The 18654-nt window shown below is 46.2% G+C and overlaps 1 protein-coding gene across 3 annotated transcripts in view; it reads left to right on the top strand.

Moving 5' to 3' along the window:
- NPC1 (NPC intracellular cholesterol transporter 1) overlaps positions 1 to 18654 on the top strand; it is a 41572-nt gene that overhangs the window by 21659 nt on the left and 1259 nt on the right. For 2 of the 3 annotated variants that reach the window (XM_045527549.1, XM_045527548.1), the window contains exons 10-24: positions 1435 to 1535; positions 4128 to 4230; positions 6976 to 7165; positions 7614 to 7796; positions 8932 to 9046; positions 10724 to 10851; positions 10951 to 11091; positions 11937 to 12026; positions 12455 to 12645; positions 12991 to 13106; positions 13638 to 13767; positions 15069 to 15269; positions 16126 to 16357; positions 17578 to 17691; positions 18389 to 18551. In XM_045527549.1, the coding sequence (XP_045383505.1) occupies positions 1435 to 1535; positions 4128 to 4230; positions 6976 to 7165; positions 7614 to 7796; positions 8932 to 9046; positions 10724 to 10851; positions 10951 to 11091; positions 11937 to 12026; positions 12455 to 12645; positions 12991 to 13106; positions 13638 to 13767; positions 15069 to 15269; positions 16126 to 16357; positions 17578 to 17691; positions 18389 to 18551 (2198 nt within the window). Of the gene's footprint in view, positions 1 to 1434; positions 1536 to 4127; positions 4231 to 6975; positions 7166 to 7613; positions 7797 to 8931; positions 9047 to 10723; positions 10852 to 10950; positions 11092 to 11936; positions 12027 to 12454; positions 12646 to 12990; positions 13107 to 13637; positions 13768 to 15068; positions 15270 to 16125; positions 16358 to 17577; positions 17692 to 18388; positions 18552 to 18654 lie in introns of those variants that run through there. The other variant, XM_045527550.1, reaches the window with a different exon arrangement.

Genomic DNA, 18654 nt, shown 5'->3' with positions numbered 1-18654 from the left:
CAAGACAGCCAGGGGTAGTTTGAAAAAAACATTTAATAGCATATGATTTTTATATTTGGAAGAAAAAAAACATTTACTTGCTGTTTTACAAAATAAAAGTCAAGAAAAATTGGGGGCGGGCAGATGTGGGAGACTTGTGTTTTGCCGGAGGGGGTGTGGTTTGAACCAGCACGGAAGCACTGCTGTGCACGCTGTCCGGGGGGCAAGGATTCGGGTGGGTTTGTGGCTACACTCGTGCACATCCTCTATGGCCCCAAACCCTCCAGCGCTCACCTCTTTCCTCAGCCTCCAGCTTTTCCTGGGCTCTTTCACCTGGAGGTCCTGCAGGGGTAGGAGGCAGCCTGCCCAGAACCAGGCCCAGAGCTGCTTCTTGCCCCCTGTGGTTTAATGGCACGACAGCTCCCAGTTACTCAAACCTGAGGCTTTGTCCCTGAATTCCTTCTCGTCCTCACCACCTTCCTCGTGTAGTGCTTGTGGATTTTAGCCTCTGGATGGTCTGTCACATCCACGCTGTGGGATGAAGGGACTCTGCTTCTAGCTGCAGGTCACCTGCCCTCCAGGCCTAACGCCATCAGTCATCTGCCTTGACAGGCAGATTGTATGCCAGAACCTCCCAGCACCCAGCCGAGCTCTGGCTGCTGATGTGTGCTGAAGTGCTGGTCCCTCTCCCCTGGCCGGCTGTCTGTACTGCCCGTCATCTCTTGCCTGGGCCATGCCACAAACCTCGCTGGTCCCCTCCTTGCTGTTTCCCGCTTCCACTCTTCACTTTGCCACACCAGCTATCTTCATGAAACAGATCATGACATCCCTTTCCCAGACCTCTCTCATCATTCGCCGGGTTCCCCAGTGCCTCCAGGATAAAAATTCAAACACTTAGCCTGGCATTGAATCCTTTTTTTTTTTTTTTTTTTTTTGCACTGTCTGTTGCTTGCTCTTTCCAGCCCCACTCCCTCTCTCAGGAGCCCCCTTGGTGGGCACCGCATGCTCTAGGACAGGACTTGTTACTTACTGTTCCCCAGACCACCTTCTTGCTCTCATGCCCCCTCACTGTTCTCTGGCTTCCTTCTCTTCTCCTCCCACAATTGTAATTGTATGGAACTCCCTCTTTTCTTCCCTCCCTGGTGAATTCTCCCTTATCCTTGGAGCTCTGGTTTTCTACTGGCCGTCCCTTTGGCAGATTTCCCCCTTGGATTATTTGCTTCCTCCTCTGTGCCCGAGTAGCCCTGTGTACCACGTGCTGGTGATTGGATTGGGCTGTGTTTGCCCCTTAGCCCATAGAGGAGTGCTGGACCACAGTCAGCTAAGGAACCTCAGTGTCCACGTTATGCCTAGAGTACAGTCAGTCTCATCAAATGTTCGTTGTCTAAATGTTTACGTCTCCATGATGTCTTAAGGCTATTCTCATTGGGAGGTGTTTTCTGAACTTTTTGGCAGGGCCCCTACCTCTCTGAATGATACAAGTCTGCTCCATGATCCCTGTCTGGGGACGTTTGGTGGACCAGTGTTCCCGTGGCTTGTGTTAGGCGGCTATGATGGTAAGTAGAAGCCTTGACTTTTCCTGTTAGGTAAAGAAAGTCATCTTGGTTCTGTCATTAGCATCAAGGGGTAATTATGAAGATTTCACAAATTGGGCTGTCTTATTAATTCCCTATCTCTTGAATCCCAAATATTATAAATCCTGTGGCGTTGGGTTTGGGTTTTATTCCAGATTTAAAAGAAACGGATTGTGTTAACCATTTTTAGGTCCCACATGCCTTTGAGGAAGCTCTCCAGGCAAAGAACATTTCCCCAGAGTAATGGAGCTGTGTACATCGACATTGTTGTTCAGATTCAGGGAGGTCCTGGAACCCCTGAAGCTCATCTGTGAACCTCTTAGGAGTTCATGGACCTCAGGTTAAGAACTCCTGTAATGGGGAAGAGATGATAAGTGAAGTATGTGGAAAAAGAAACAAAGTTGATGGATTTTTTTTTTTCTTCTGAACCAATCAGTTAAGAATTTGGACACTTTGATCGTGTGAAGAGCAGTTGGTTGGCTCTTTGCTTTTGATTCCTGTAGCACTTTGGAACATTGTACTTGAGAAAATGGGGTGATGATTCATGTGACACCTTTGGCATCTGAAACCTAATCTTACAGGCTCAACAAGTTTTTCTCCAGCCATTGAAGAGGCCAGATAGGTTTTCTTCTCTACACTGAGTGGCAGGGGAGAAGTTGCGATCCGTATTTAAAATTTGCTATGCCTCATAAAATAAAATGTCATTTTTAATCAGTGGAGAAACGACAGTGTCAGATACCAGCTAGCCATAGGGGAAAATTAATGAATTTGATCTCTACCTAGTATTCCTCTCACCAGAATAAATTCCATATGGATCAAAGATTGAAATGTAAGAAGTAAAACTGTTGAAGAACTGGAAGAAAATACAGCAGGAACTTTTTAAAAATAATTTTTAAATGGAGAAGGCATTTCTAAGCAAGACACAAAAGGAAAGACTGATGAATTTGACTCCATAAAAATCTTAAATTCATGCGTGGAGAACAAATAGCATACAGTTCAAAAAAAACAAGAAACTGGACAAAAATATATTAGTATACATAGCAGCATTTCCTTTAATATATAAAGAGCTCTTGTGAAAAAAGAAAACATTAGCAACCCAAAAGAAAAGTGGGTGAAGCCATATGAAAGTTAACAGAAGAAATACAAATGGCTTTTAATTGTATTGGGGGGCTGTGCTCACTTGGGCAGCACATACACTAAAATTAATTGTGTGGGGGAAGTGCATCTTACTTCAATCTTTTTACCTAACAAATGGGCAGAGGCTGAAGAGTTTGATAAAACTATTCATTGGTGAAAATATAGGAAATTCTCTGTTGGTGGTGGTGGTTACATAAATTGGTTACTAGAATATAAGCTCCAGGAAGGCAGGATTTTTATCTCTTTTGTTCACTGATATAACCATAGTACCTAAAATAATGCCTGGCACAAAGTAGGTCTCTGTAAACATTTTGTTGAATAAAAGAATAAAAACTAGTACAGCCTCTTTGGAAGGCAGTTTGGGGGAATTTATCAAAATTAGAAGCATACATCATTTTTGATTTAGTGATTATACTTTAAGAACTGATTGTACAAATATGTGTTTATACATTTAAAATATTTATAGGTTATTCTTTATAGTAATTTTATTTGTAGTAGCAAAGAAAATTGCAAAAATGTTCATCAGTTAGGGATTGGCTAAATCATACTAGAAAGTATTAGTAGAAAAAGAATAAGGAAGCTCCTTATGTATCGTAGTAGAGGCATAGGCCAGATGCAGTGGCACCTGCCTGTAGTACGAGCTACTCAGGAGGCTGAGGCAGGAAGATCTCTTTAGGCCAGGAGTTTGAGATCAGCCTGAGCAACACAGCAAGACCTTGTCTCTAAAACAAATGAGAAAAAAAATTTGCTGGGCGTGGTGGCGCACACCTATAGTCTCAGCTATTTGGGAGGCTGAGGCGGGAAGACCACTTGAGCCCAGGAGTTTGATGCTGCCATGAGCTATGATGATGCCACCTGTGCCACTCCAGCTGGGACAACAGCAAGACCTTCTCTTTAAAAACAAAAACAAAAACAAAAAACCCACAAAAGTAAAATGGAGCAATCTTCAAGATGCAGAATTTTAAAATGTAATGTAGAGAACAGTATGTTACTGTTTGTGTAAATAAGAAGGAAAGGGGAAGAATACATGTGTTTGCTTGTGTGTATGCAATAAGTATCTCTAGAAAGAGTCACAGATGGTCACAGTATGGGGAGAACTAAGAGAATGGGAATGGCGAAAAAGAGAGAATTTTCACCGAACACCTTTCTGCTCTGTTTGAAAATTTTACCATGCACATACTCTGCAGTTAACAAAAAAAGGTGTTCTTCCTGAATGTGATAACTGTGCCTACTTCAGATAAAGAATTATTTTTATTCATGAACTAAACTGCGTATGGACTATTTCTGTAAACTCCTGTTTGATTCTTAGAGCGCAGAGATAGTCTGTAGCTGCCGTGAGAAATCAGTCTGCTACCTGTTTTGTGATTTTCCCCTTGTATATATCTAATTTCTGCACGCTTGTGATCTGCTTTTTGATGTCACATTTTTCCTTTCTAGATCAAAACTACAGTAACGCCACTGCCCTTGTGATTACCTTCCCTGTCAATAATTACTATAATGATACAGAGAAGCTCCAGAGGGCCCAGGCCTGGGAAAAAGAGTGAGTCACTCACGGAATCTGAACTTGATTTGTGGGAAGCTGGACTCTTATAGCAAGTGCTTGAACTTCATTCTCTAAATTGACCCATGTCAGCTCTAACTTGTGATATTTTTCACTTGATACTAGTGATACTAAGATGTATGTAAACAAATTTTTCTTTAAACAGATGGTTTAAACAAATATTCCTGTACAAGAATACAAAAGTATGCAAAAATGTTCCTTGCATTGTTTTCTAACAGTGAAAACCAGGAGCCCGCTGGATGTTAATGTGGGAGAGGAGTACAGTAGAATAGTATGCAATCATTAGAGATGATGAGGTTAATAAATGGTTCAAGATGTATGAAATAAAAGCCACACTCAGCATATTTACATAAATATATGCTGTCCATGCTTAGAAAAAATATCAGGCGAATGACCTGAGAAATTAACTGTTTGTAACTTGCAGAGAATAGGAAGAAAGGACTTAGGAGGACAGGGGACTGTTACTCTTTCTTTATACCCTTCAGTGCTTTTTAAAAAAAAGTTTTGCTGGTTCATGCTTGTAATCCCAGCACTTTGAGAGGCTGAAGCAGGAGGATCACTTGAGGTCCAGGAGTTCAAGACCAGCCTGAGCAATGTAGTGAGACCTTGTCTCTACAAAAAATTTCAAAAATTATCCAGACATGGTGATGCATACCTGTAGTCCCTGCTACTCAGGAGGCTGAGGCAGGAGGATCTCTGGAGCCCAGGAGTTGGAGGCTGCAGTGAGCTATGGTGGTGCCACTGCACTGTAGCCTGGGAGACAGAGCAAGACCCTGTCTCTAAAAAATAAATAAATGAATAAATAAAAATTAGTTTTACTGAGATATGGCTCATATATCATACAAATCACCCATTTAAAGTATACACTTCAGTGGCTTTAGTATACTCACATATATGTGCAGCCATCGCCACAGTCAATTTTAGGACATTTTTGTTACCTCACAATGAAACCCCGTACCCTTTAGCTGACACCCCGGCTTCTCATCCTCCCACCCACAGCCCAAGGCAATGACTCATGTGCTTTCTGTCTCTGGAGATCTTCCCCTTCTGGACTTTTATATGCATGGACTCATATGTAGTCTTTGCGTCTGGCTTTTTTTCACTTAACATGATGTTTTCAAGGCTCATCCGTGTTGTGTGTGTCAATACTTCATGCCCTTTTATAGCCAGATATTGCATTGAACGCTTATACTGTATTTAGCTTATCCACTCCTCAGCTGATGCACATTTGGGTGGTTCCCCTCTCTTGGCTAACACGAGCCATGCTGCTGTAAACGTCTGAATACGAGTTTCTGTGTGGATGTCGGTTTTCGTTTCTCTTGGGTGTGTATCTGGGAGCAGAGTCGCTGAGTCTTACGGTGACCCTGCCTTTCACAGAAGAACTGCCAGACTGTTTCCCAAAGCGGCTATAGCTTCTGGTTAGGAGAGGTAAAGGTACAAAATAGAGAAAGTGGCCACAGCGCTTTCCATCACCGCCAGCAGCGTGTGCAGGTTCCATTCTCCACATCCTCAGCAGCGCGTGTCTGACTTTGGGGTCCTAGCCAGCCTCATGGTTACAAAGCGGAATCTCGTTATAGTTTTGATTTGCATTTTCCTGCTGGCTTTTTCGAGCATCTTTTCAAATGCTTTTTGTCCATGAGTGTATCTGCCTTGGAGAAATATCTAGTCTTGTCCTTTGTACAATTTTTAACTGGGTTAAAATAAAACTGGGGGTTTTATTATTGGATTATGAGAATTTTTTATATATTCTAGATATAAGTCCCTTATGTATGATTCTCAAGTATTTTCTCCCACTCTGTGGGAGTATTTTCTCCCACTCTTTGCTTTCGTGATGCTGTCCTTTGAAGCTCAAGTTTTTAATTTTATCTATTTTTGTTGTTGTTGTTGCTCATACTTTTGATGTCCTATCTAAGAAACCATTTTCTAATCCAAGGGCATGGAGATTTATGCCTGAGTTTTCTTCTGAGAGTCCTGTAGTCTCAGCTCTTATGTTTAGGTCTTTGATCCCTTTGGAGTTAATTTTTGTGTGTGGTATGAGGTAAGGGTCCAGCTTCATTCTTTTGCATGTGGCTCTCCAGTTGTCCCAGATCATTTGTTGAAGAGATTATTGAATGATCTTGGCTTCCTCGTCAAAAATCAGTTGACACGTGGTATGTTTCTGGGCTCTTAATGCTATTCCTTTGATCTGTATGTCCTTGTGCTAGTACCACACTGTCTTGATTACCCTTGTTTTGTAGTAAGTTTTGAAATTGGAAAATGAGTCCTCCTACTTTGTTCTTCTTGAAACAGACGTTTAGGCTGTTCAGGATCCCTTGCCAGTCCATGTGAATTTCAGAATTTCAGCTTATCAGTTTCTACAGAGAAGTCAGCCGGGATTCCAAAAGGGATTATGTTGAATCTGTAGGTCAGCTTTTTATATTTTGTGCCGTGAGTGTATATCTTTATTATAATATGCCTCATTTAAAAATATTTTTTAGTAAAAAACAAATAGAACCAGTTTTAGATTTGTTCTAAACTTGTTTTAAAGGGTAGAAAATTCAGCACGTCTGGAACTTGGGCTGTAATTGGAAAGAGTGTCTCCTTCTAATCCCCAGTGCAGAAGGTCCTAATGCAGGGTAAAGGTTAAGGAAGTGTGACCTTTGTGTCATAAAAGTTGGGAAGGAGCCTCTTACTTGGCTATCACTAAGTTTTAACTAAAAATGTAAAATTTTGCTTACTTTTTAGGTTTATTAATTTTGTGAAAAACTACAAGAATCCAAATCTGACCATTTCTTTCTCTGCTGAACGAAGTATTGAAGATGAACTAAATCGTGAAAGTAACAGTGATATCTTCACCGTTGTAATTAGCTATGCCATTATGTTTCTATATATTTCCCTGGCCTTGGGGCACATCAAAAGCTGTCGCAGGCTTCTGGTAAGCAGGCTGTGTGTGTGTGTCTGTGTGTGTGTGTCTGTGTGTGCACACGCATGTGTGTATGTGTGTGAGAAATGTCAGTGCACAGCATGATGTCATATTTTTTGCCTTATTCTTGATTCACTGTGTTCAAAACTACCTTAAATCCCCGTTTTAATTGTATGTGACTTTTCTGTTTCCTGCATCTGTTTTCTGCAGTTCCAATTTTTTGGTTTATCTTAAAGTTTATTTCACATAATGCAGTTTTTTCTAATTTGTTCACTGCATCACCTAAGAATGTAAGCTGGTAAAATATATTGCTAAGGGAAGACCTAGAAATTTTTTCATATCTTCTCTCGCACTGAGAATTGTACTCTTAACTCTGGATTGGATATACCCATGTAAAGAAGTAACACATAGGACAGAAAACCCTTTGGCGAGTGACTTATGTCATTGCCACGTCCCTCAGGTGGATTCGAAGGTCTCCCTAGGCATCGCGGGCATCCTGATCGTGTTGAGTTCGGTGACATGCTCGTTGGGCATCTTCAGCTACATTGGGATCCCCCTGACCCTCATCGTGATTGAAGTCATCCCGTTCCTGGTGCTGGCTGTCGGGGTGGACAACATCTTCATCCTGGTGCAGACCTACCAGGTATATTTCCATGTTCTCACGGAGCCTGGCAACTGTCCCAGTACCAGGGTCCATGAGTGGCTCTTCAGTGCCGCATCTGTGAGCGTGGCCACTGAGGGGCTGTGTTTCCGTTCACCGTGTGGCTTGTTGGGCTTCTCAACTACGGCCATTTTGGGACCGAGAATTTCACCCCTTCCCTTTGGTTAGTGGAATAGAGAGAAAGTGAGAATTTTGTTTTAAGTAGTACCTTGTTTCGCATGTATGTAAGAACTAACACGCTTTTGGAAAATGTTTAACAGTATGACTGCTGTTAAAATGATTCTCAGCATAGTATAGGAGAATGGTAGATATGTTTTGTTCAAAAGTGCCACTAAAAAGGCAGAAGGTAGGCCGGGTGCGGTGGCTCACGCCTGTAATCCTAGCACTCCGGGAGGCCAAGGCAGGAGGATCGATTCAGGTCAGGAGTTTAAGACCAGCCTGAGCAAGAGTGAGACCCCTGTCTCTACTAAAAATAGAAAAATTAGTCGGCCATGGTGGTACACGCCTGTAGTCCCCACTACTCGGGAGGCTGAGGCAGTTGGATTGCTTGAGCCTAGGAGTTTGAGGTTGCTGTGAGCTAGGCTGATGCCACAACACTCTAGTCCAGGTGACAGAGTGACAGAGCGAGACTCCATCTCAAAAAAAGAAAAAAAAGGCAGGTCAACACATGACCTGCTGCTTCAGAAAGTGGTCTCAGTCATCTTACAAACCCTGAGTGGAGGCTCCGTGGCATGTGCCAGTGTCATTTAATGGTCCAGCCACCTGCAGCCTGTTCCATGTATTTTCCTGATAACATGATCCAGTCTTTCCTGGATTTTCTCACCTGGTACCTAGCTCAGTGGTTCAGAAATACTTGGAACAGGCTGTTCCTTATTGGAGCAGTCCACTCTCTACTGACTTTGAGAGTGTACAATAAAATAATAATAATAATAAAAAGAAATACTTGGAACAAATTAACGTGAGAACTCTGGGGTCCCCCACCAAAGTTTATATGCAGAGAAGGTACTGCTAATCATCTACTAATTGTGTTTTTTGGCCCTGAGTTAACACAAGGCAACAAAGAGATGACATTGTTACTGAGAAATTTTAACACTGTGTGTTTAATTTTTTTTTAAAGAGAGATGAACGTCTTCAAGGGGAAACCCTGGATCAGCAGCTGGGCAGGGTCCTAGGAGAAGTGGCTCCCAGTATGTTCCTGTCATCCTTTTCTGAGACTGTAGCGTTTTTCTTAGGTAAGCATGCTTTAAATTCTACCAGTCCTATAGTTTGAGCCTGGAAAAAGAAGGATCTGGGCATCTGGATATGCCCTGGGTGTTGCCTCCTTTTTGAAGCTTTATTCTGCAATTCGAAAGTATCACTGAGTGGACCACAGAAAAATTGGTGGCAGTATCTTCGGTGCCACTTTGCAGGTGGCTTCCTTCTCGTGTTAAGTTTCAGGACAGTGTTGAGATCAGTATGAGAGAGACCTAGAGTGCATATGGCCACTTCCCGCTTTCGGTAGCCACAGCGAATGCTGCTGTTTGCAAGTGACATCCTTGCGTAGCCGCAGGTTCCCTCTCAACGCGGCACTCGAAGCACAGCGCCCGGCTCCCCAGCCACTCGCTTGCGAGGCGTCTGGCTGTTGTTTTCAAGGACAGTCTTTCTCCTGTGCACACACAGCTCATTGTGGAAGCAGCCATGTTAGTGGAGCAGAGCTTCTTGAATCTTCCCTCAGTACAAAAATCAGCACCACTTGTATGTTTCTTTCATATAGAGAAATCACCAAATAGACTCACAGGGGGCCGCCTGCCCCATGTCTGAAGTGTGGTAGGAGACCAGTGATTCTGTCTGCTACAGAGGAGGCTGGAGTAGATCACCCAGTCCAGAGAAGAGGCACCATCCACAGGCCGCAAACTGGAATGCCTGTGGCTGCCGGGTCCTCCTGCGCAGGGCCGCGGTAGCTGGCAGACGTGCTGCTCGCACAGTCTTCATTTCCACGAAGTAACGTGCTTTGGAAACCTGTGGCCCAGAGGGTTCCTTCTGACAAACACAGGTGCAAAAACAAACCAAAAAAAACCTTCTTCTTTGATCTGTCGCAAGAAGACCAGTGCAGGTGTGATGATGATGGCAGCTGAGACTGTGCCTCAGGGTTGGAGTGACCTTGGCGGGACAGTAGGAGCAGTGGGAACTGTGACACCCTGAGTGCGCGTGTCCCTCCTAAGGCGGCAGTTAGTTCCATGTGGCTGGCTCAGTGCTGCGAGGTCTGCTGTGGTTTGTTTTCAATCAAGTTGTGAATCTAGATTTTTTTGTAAATTGTCATGGTTAAATTTTGGCTACTTATCTTTTTAAAAGTTTTTTAATCCTAAAATGGGTCAATACAGTGTGAGCTAAACCGGATATATCTGATTCACGGGCTATTGGTTTGTGGTTTCTGAGTCTTACTCTCGTTCCTTTGATCGTCATTTGCTTGTGAACTGCCTGTTACTGTGACTGCACTGGGAGGCTGATATTGTTGCTGTAACAGCAGATGGAAAATACTGTCCCCCTCAGTGAAGCATGGAAGGGACTCTAAGAAATGGCCTATGTCAGTGGTTCTCAAATCTCACTGCGCATAAATTTGCCTGAGAGCCTGAATGCAGTAGAATTGGGTTGAATTCCCTTTGCATCTTGCTAAAGTAGGATCGGGCCAGGACCCAGGAAGCTACATTTTTAACTCTGAGTGGTCTGTTGCCGACGCCATTGTGGAAAGCACTGGGCCCAGGGACTCTTCTCCCAGTCCGGGCGCTGCAGCCCGCACACCTTGCAGCCGGCCTTCTCGTGGGTTCGGCCTGCGCCGGCTCCTTCTGTCTGCATGTGCATGTGGATGGAAGACTTGCAGCGCGGCCCCTGCTGTAAACGGAGGTGACACAGAGCTCTTCTCGCCCCGGCAGGAGCACTGTCCATGATGCCAGCCGTGCACACCTTCTCCCTGTTCGCGGGACTGGCCGTCTTCATTGACTTCCTCCTGCAGATTACCTGTTTTGTGAGTCTCTTGGGGTTAGACATTAAACGCCAAGAGGTAAGTTGTTACCAGGACTGTAATCTGTTTGAGTCTCAAATCTAGATGAAGCAGCCAGAGGGTATTTTCTATGACCTTTGTTCCTCTTTTTCCCTTCAGAAAAATCGGCTAGACATCCTCTGCTGCTTGAGGGGCGCGGAGGACGGCACAGGCGTGCAGGCCTCAGAGAGCTGTTTGTTTCGCTTCTTCAAACACTCCTATGCCCCACTCCTGCTGAAGGAGTGGATGCGACCGATTGTGGTAGGCGCCTGTCTGCGGTTCTCCTCTTTCTTTTCCCTACAACAGACTGTCACATGCCTTCTAAGAAATCAGACAGCTTGAGGAGACTCTGACAGGTGTTAAATATACATACAAAAATGCAAAAGCAGATACGTAACAATAGATAATGTATTTTTCTAGCCAGTTTTTATCAGCCAATGTAAGAAAGAGTTTTTGCTGAAGTTTTTATTTTAAAATAATTAGATTCACAGAAAGTTGCCAAGGCAATGCAGGGAGGACACCGGCCCCCTTCTCTCAGATTCCCCCGATGGTACATCTTAGGAGATCAGAGTAGCACAACATCAAGGCCAGGCGTTTGTCATTGGCACAGCGTGCGTGTATGTGAGTTCTGTGTCATTTTGTCATGTGTGTGGATTCAGCACACGGGGCTCCTTTGTGCTAATCACCCACCTCCCCCAGGCCTAGTCCCCAGCAACCGCCAGGGAGCTTTTTATAGCTTCTGTACCAACGTAGCCAACAGTGATGGCTCGCTCATCACTTCTCTAAAAGAACGTAAATTAGTTTCTAGCAGTCAGTCTTTTATTTTTCCCGTTTCACTGATGAGGAAATAGAAACTAAGAGAGATGAAGTGACTTGCCTGCCCCAGCTCACTCAGCTCCTAAGTGGCAGAGTCAGGATTTGAACCCAGGAACTTGAACTCTGGATACTATGATCTCAGCCACTGCCCCACACTCTCTGTTGTCTTAGCATGTCATTTAAACATTGCTTTTCAGTTTGGAAAACTCTTGCAAATTTTTGTGTGTGTTCAAGATTTTATTTCTGCTCTTAAGCTCATTATTACAATAGGCAATCACTTTTCATTGCAGATAGCAGTGTTTGTGGGTGTCCTGTCATTCAGTATCGCAGTCCTAAACAAAGTAGAAATTGGATTGGATCAGCATCTCTCAATGCCAGACGTAAGATGCTTTCTTTTTCATTTTAACTTGTTGAGCTGTTGATGAATAAATTTTTCAAAGCATGCATGCAGGTGTTTCAGGCTAAAGCCTGCTTCTAAATGCAAATGGCGATGGGTTCTCTACTGTTATGGGAACTGCCCCAAAGCTATGCCGATGTGGGTCACCTTGGCATTCTGGATGCTCAGACCCCCTGGGGCACAGCCACAGAACGTGAGCAGCCAGTCCCATGAGGTTCCTTCCTGATCGTGGGACCAGCAGGAGGAGCACCCCAGGGCCCGGGGAAGGCTGGCCGTGTCAGGAGTCAGAGTCCGTGCTGGGGCATCTTGGCCAGGAGCCTCCCAGCAGCGCCCTCCTCGTTCTTAGTGATTCTCCTCTGGCCTGTTTACGGCCAGAGCGTTCATCCTTTCTCCTGCTCTTCCATCTTTCAGGACTCCTATGTGGTGGATTATCTCAAATCCATCAGCCAGTACCTGCATGCGGGTCCGCCTGTGTACTTTGTCCTGGAGGAAGGGCACGACTATACTTCTCCAAAGGGGCAGAACATGGTGTGCGGCGGCGTGGGCTGCAACAACGACTCCCTGGTGCAGCAGATATTTAACGCGGCGCAGCTGGACAACTAGTCAGTACCACCCCGTCGCCCCGCGCTTTGGCCCGGGTGGCCAGAGGGGCTCTCGGCCAGGGAGTCAGCTTGGGCCTGAAATGTCTCCCTGAAAACAGACTTTCTTGGGAAAGTCGTTTTTGTTCAAAATGTATGTTAAATGTAGTGTTATGTGAGCAAAACCTCTTAAAGAACTAATGTACCACTTAATACCTTGAAAGGTTTTTTCATTAAGTGCTAACGTTTTTCTTTTGCCTGGTAGCAGTACAAACACAGAAAAGGAAGTTAGGGTTTAAGGAGAAGTACTGAATCTAAACACTTCCTCCCTGTGAGCAAGGCAGTAATTCTTTCTCTCCTTCTCTCCAGTACCCGGATAGGCTTTGCCCCCTCGTCCTGGATCGACGATTATTTCGACTGGGTGAAGCCGCTGTCTACGTGCTGCAGGGTCTACAATATCAGTGGCCAGTTCTGCAATGCCTCGGGTACTCAGCCCCTCCTCCGCATCTTTCCCGTTTTTCTGAAAAATGTTAACATTATCATTTAAAAATCATTTGCATTTTGCAATTTATACCTATTCATAGGCCATAGCTGGGTCTCATTCCCTTTGTCATTGTCCCTTTCCGCTGTCATTCATGCTGAGATATGTCACGTTTCTGTCAGGGCTACAGGCTGAGCAAGGTCCATGTCTGGGGACTCTGGTCTCTCATCCTGTGGTGACTACACCAGTTGCCTCTCAGGAAATCTACCTGAGGGAAGAAAATGTTGTATAGTCTACATTAAGATGAAATCCATATTTCAGATTTACTAAACTATGAAAGTTATATGTGGCTGAAGCTTTTGAATAAGGGGAAAGATTCAGGAAAGTAATATCCCTCATTATCAGTATTTTTAAATGTTTCTTGAAAATTCTACTAGTACTCAGAGTAAATTATTTTAAAAAAAAAAAAGAAAAAGAAAAGTAAAGTAGTGACCCGTTGTTCTCACAATTGTCCCTCTGTCCGCGTTTCTGCTAGTGGTTGACCCGGCGTGCGTCCGCTGCCGGCCTCTGACTCCGGAGGGCAGACAGAGGCCTCAGGGCGGGGACTTCATGAGATTCCTGCCCATGTTCCTCTCTGATAACCCCAACCCCAAGTGTGGCAAAGGGTAAGTGCCGGGGAGCCGTTTCTGATAAGCGTCCACTTCAGCTTGAATTTGCAGTAGGAGAGGACTGGGGTGAAAACAGTTGTACCGGAAAGTCCTTTTCTGTCGCCCCGCCCCACCCTGACCCAGTCAGTCCTTTTGCAAAAGTAGGAACCTAAAGAAAACACCTCCCAGGTTTCACCTGAGTCCATCCTAGCCCGGACATTCTCTCCTACGCGTCTCCGTGTGTCCTGGCCCCCTGGGTGTGTGAATGGACGCGGATTCCCATGCACATCACTCGGGGAGCTGAGGGGAGAACGAGCACACTGGTGGCTCAGAACACGGAAGAACTTCGGTCTGTTCAGTTGTGCCGATGGCTCATGGGACGCCATCTTCCTTTGGTACTGCTGTCCCAGAGGAAGGTTCCGTTTCGTCAGCCCCGCCTGCCCCTTGCCAGCTGTCCCTGTGTGAGGTTACGGGCTGTCTCACTCCCCGGTCCAGGCAGACAGCCAGTCCCCACAGAAGCCAGACATCTGTCCCAAAAATAGCAAAGACGACTAGAAGTCTCCAGGGGTTGATTTGGAAGCTTTTGTAGGCAGAAGATGAGTGTCCACATGTATGTTAGGCAAACCCTGGACATAACTGTTTTCACAAGAATATAAATGAGTCACATCAGTTAATCGTATATATCATGTCTGTGTTTGAGATCTGTGCTCGGTATTGTGGGCCAACTACTTCTAAAAATAAGATAGAAATGAGTCTTGCAGCTCGGTTTGCTTGCAGACTCAATGCTTTGACTTACATTAAACAAATTGGAAGGATTCTGTTTCTATGAAGGCAGCAGCCACCATTTCCGGGAGCCTCCCGTGTGCAGGGCTGTGCCAGGCACCTCGCTGACATTATTGCAGCATTCGCCACACGGCCTGCGAGTCGTGGTGGTGTACCTGTTTGCAGAAGAGGAGATGAAGGTCAAATTAGGTGACTTTGCTCAGGGTCACAGGGCTGTGTTTGACTCCGGGGCCCTTGTCCCCTCCTGCCTCCTGTTACACAACAGGACTGAGTAAACTGTTTGATTACGAGCCAGACCAGACAGAGAAACAGTAGCAGCTGTGCCCGCAGAAACCAAAGCAATGATGAGAAGCCAGTGTGGGAGGGAATAAGCTAAACCTTCCCCGGGCCTCCGTCAGGAGGACGCCTCCATCCCCGAACGTCCAGCCGGCCGCGGCCTGAGCCCAGGCCCAGTGATTCCGCCCAGCCTCGCGTGTGCAGAGTCTGCCAGTACTTTGCAAGGCGTGGCCTGTCTGACACCCAGTGACTTCTCCCAGGGGACATGCTGCTTACAGCTCGGCAGTGAACATCCTCGGCAATGACACTGGGGTCGGAGCCACGTACTTCCTGACCTACCACACCATGCTTCAGACCTCTGCCGACTTCATCGACGCTCTGAGAAAAGCCCGCCGTATAGCCAGCAACATCACCGAAACCATGGGCATCAACGGCAGCGATTACCGCGTCTTCCCGTACAGGTACAGCCTGGGGCTCCCCCGCGGGGCCTGGGCCTGGGCTCTGCCGCCTGCTGTCCTGAGTGCAGGTGAAGGTGTCAAGGGAAACGGCATGGGGGGGCGCCAGACTCTCGAGCCCCTGCTGGAGAGGGCTTTGGTGTCTGTGCTCCCTCACGGCCTGCAGGAGACACGCGTGCACCGTGGCGCGGGGGCGGGGGGCGGGGGGCTCGGGCTGCGCAGACGGGCCAGGCGACGTTCTTGGCCCGCAGCTGACCAGTATGCCCAGCCGCTGACGATTTGGGGCAGTGCTTTTATGTAAACTCCTCTTTTTCATATTGGGCTTTTTTTTTCCTGGCAAGAAAAGTATTCTGTGTGAAATACTGAATTTGGAAATGGTAGAAAAGTAGAAGAAACAGTGATTTTTTTGTTTTTCTCCGACACCATGATCTCACTTAAGAAAAGACAGCCTGTTTTTCTTTGGATGTTCTCAGAGTAGGTGTCCTCATTCCTGGGAAGAGCTGGTTAACTTTGCCAAAAAATAAATGAAAAGCATTTCTCCCCGGGCCGTGCACAGACCCCACGTGGCCTAAGTGCCGTGGAATACTGTCCGCAAATGTCTGTATAAAGTAGCAGAGACTGGACTTAACGCACAGAAACTTTGTATCAAATACATATTTTGGACCATCATTAGGCCCTTCTGTGGGTGTTAAGTGGCCGTCAGAGCCAGGTGAATTACTGTAGATGAGTCTCGCGAACAGCCCTGGGGGCTTTCTGCAAGGGCGGGCTCTCGGGGTAGTCGCAGCTTTGCAGTAGCGGCAGGATGAACGTGGGGTCCCAGGCGTGAGAGCAAGCTTTAACGGGGTCTCCCCCTCCTCTCCAGTGTGTTTTATGTCTTCTACGAACAGTACCTGACCATCATTGACGACACGGTCTTCAACCTCGGCGTGTCCCTGGGAGCAGTGTTTCTGGTGGCCGTGGTTCTCCTGGGCTGCGAGCTGTGCTCCGCGGTCATCATGTGTGCCACCATCGCCATGGTCCTGGTCAACATGTTCGGAGTCATGTGGCTCTGGGGCATCAGCCTGAACGCAGTGTCCTTGGTCAACCTGGTGATGGTGAGTCCTCCTCCACTCGCTAGTTGTCCCTCACTCCTATGTCACCCAAGTGAATTGTTTCTTGGATTCCATATAAACCCTAAAATGGGAGTAAAATACCAAGTCTGGCTCTTGTTCTTGGTGCACAGAGAGGTGGGACAAGTGCTAGATGGAGTCAGGACAGGGCGTGGAAGGAAGTAGTGAGGGGACATCTGGCAGCAGAAGTACCTTAAGGGTAATTTCTGTTCAGTTTCTTTTCTTGTTCCTTGTATCTGTGCTAGTGTGGTTCATATGCTTCAGGGAGTGTGGCAGTGAGGCCTGAACAACGGAAATGTGATTTCGTGGCCAAGCTTAGGTATTCTGCCTGTAATTTGTTATTCTGAAGGGATTGCAAAAGCAGGTAGCCTAATGACAACAAGATGTTAATTTTTATTTAGAAAATTGCAAACCCAACCCCCCATGGGACTCTCTGACCAGTGCCTCCCATAAGGTTGCCAGGGGCTTTTTAATAATTACAGTCTTGGCTGGGTGTGGTGGCTCACTCCTCTAATCCTAGCACTCTGGGAGGCCAGGGCAGGAGGATCGCTTGAGATTGGGAGTTCAAGACCAGCCTGAGCAAGAGTGAGACCCCATCTCTACTAAAAATAAAAGAAATTAGCTGTGCATAGTGGCACGTACCTGTAGTCCCAGCTCCTCGAGAGGCTGAGGCAGGAGGATTGCTTGAGCTCAGGAGTTTGAGGTTGCTGTGAGCTAGGCTGACACCACAGCACTCTAGCCCGGGCAACAGAGTGAGACTCTGTCTCAAAAAAAAAAAAAAAAAATTCTTAAAGCTGTTGAGTGTGCAAGAAGGTATTCACGGAAAATAGAGACAGTGCATCTGTCCTTTTGGACATGAACCCTGCTTCAGGTGGCGTGGCAGTGAGGCCCCAAGAAGTCATGACAGTATGCTGGCTCAGTGGAGGCAGGGTGACCTTAAAGGGTTTTAACAGCTTCCCCTGATAAACCCTGATAAAAGCAAATGCGCCATGGAAAACTGGAGCCTGGGCTCCGTGCCTAGAGGTCCCCAAGTTTCCTGGTGCAACTTAGGTTGGTGTGATGGGGGCCTTGCATTGTGAGTCAGAGGGGATGTCTAGGGCTCCTCTAGCACCAGGGTGCCCGATGACCCCTCATCCTGGGAGAGGGGTGGCTGCTTAGGGTTTTCAACAGAAGAGAAACCTCCTCAAGGAAGCTCTTTATTTCAGAGCTGTGGCATCTCCGTGGAGTTCTGCAGCCACATCACCAGGGCGTTCACGGTGAGCACGAAAGGAAGCCGCGTGGCCCGCGCAGAAGAGGCGCTCGCCCACATGGGCAGCTCCGTGAGTATCCCGGGCAGGGCACGTGGGCAGAAAGGAAACGGCAAGCGCCCTGCGCAGTGACTGCAGAGTTTCGATCCCTTACTTAGAAACGGCACCTGAGGATCACAAGCTTTCAGGCAGTGCCTGGAGTAGCCACATCTTTTGCGGAGCTGACACTCTGCAGAACCATACCTGTAGCTGTGACTGCTTTGTAGGTGGCAGTATGGTGGAAGGAGGAAAATAACAGAAAAGTTGGACTTGGGGGAGCTCAAAGTTTTGTCCGTTTATTAATGGAACACAGGCCAGCGCCATGTGTCGCAAGCAAGGGAGCTCCAGGTTCCAGCCAGGGTGCGATTTGTGGTTGGTGTCTGGAGTCTCACCGGTTCAGCTGTGTGTCCTGGCTTGGCCCGTCAGTCAGTTACTTACCACACAGAGTAGTGTGAGAGTGAGAACTAAAACTTTGTTTTGTAACAGTTTTCAATACTTAAATGTTGTCTATGCAGAATACACAGCTTTTACCCTTGCAATACCTCCCCCCACCCCTACGGAGTAGCAAATAAAACAATTTGGGGTGGAATATAGTGCTCCTTCGCAATAACTGTGAAAGCTGGGGTTCAGTACCCTGATACTTTGCACCTTGAATATTAAGAAATCCCTGTATGAAGAAGTATTAATAGGTTGATAAAAGTGATTTCTAACACCGTATCTCTTCTTTTAGGTATTCAGTGGAATCACACTTACAAAGTTTGGCGGGATCGTGGTGCTGGCCTTTGCCAAATCTCAAATTTTCCAGATATTTTACTTCAGGATGTATTTAGCGATGGTGTTACTGGGAGCCACCCACGGCTTAGTATTTCTCCCGGTCTTGCTCAGCTACATAGGTAAGAGTGCGCATTTTAACAGGGTGGCATGGAAGAAGCATGATGCTAAAAGAAAATCATACTTATGAGGTGTTCTTTTAAAGTATTTGCACTTGTGCTAATG

Source organism: Lemur catta, chromosome 16, assembly GCF_020740605.2.
Source record: "Lemur catta isolate mLemCat1 chromosome 16, mLemCat1.pri, whole genome shotgun sequence".
NCBI classification, from domain to species: domain Eukaryota; kingdom Metazoa; phylum Chordata; class Mammalia; order Primates; family Lemuridae; genus Lemur; species Lemur catta.
Note: the sequence above shows the minus strand (reverse complement) of the source record. Positions and strands in the feature narration are given on the sequence as shown.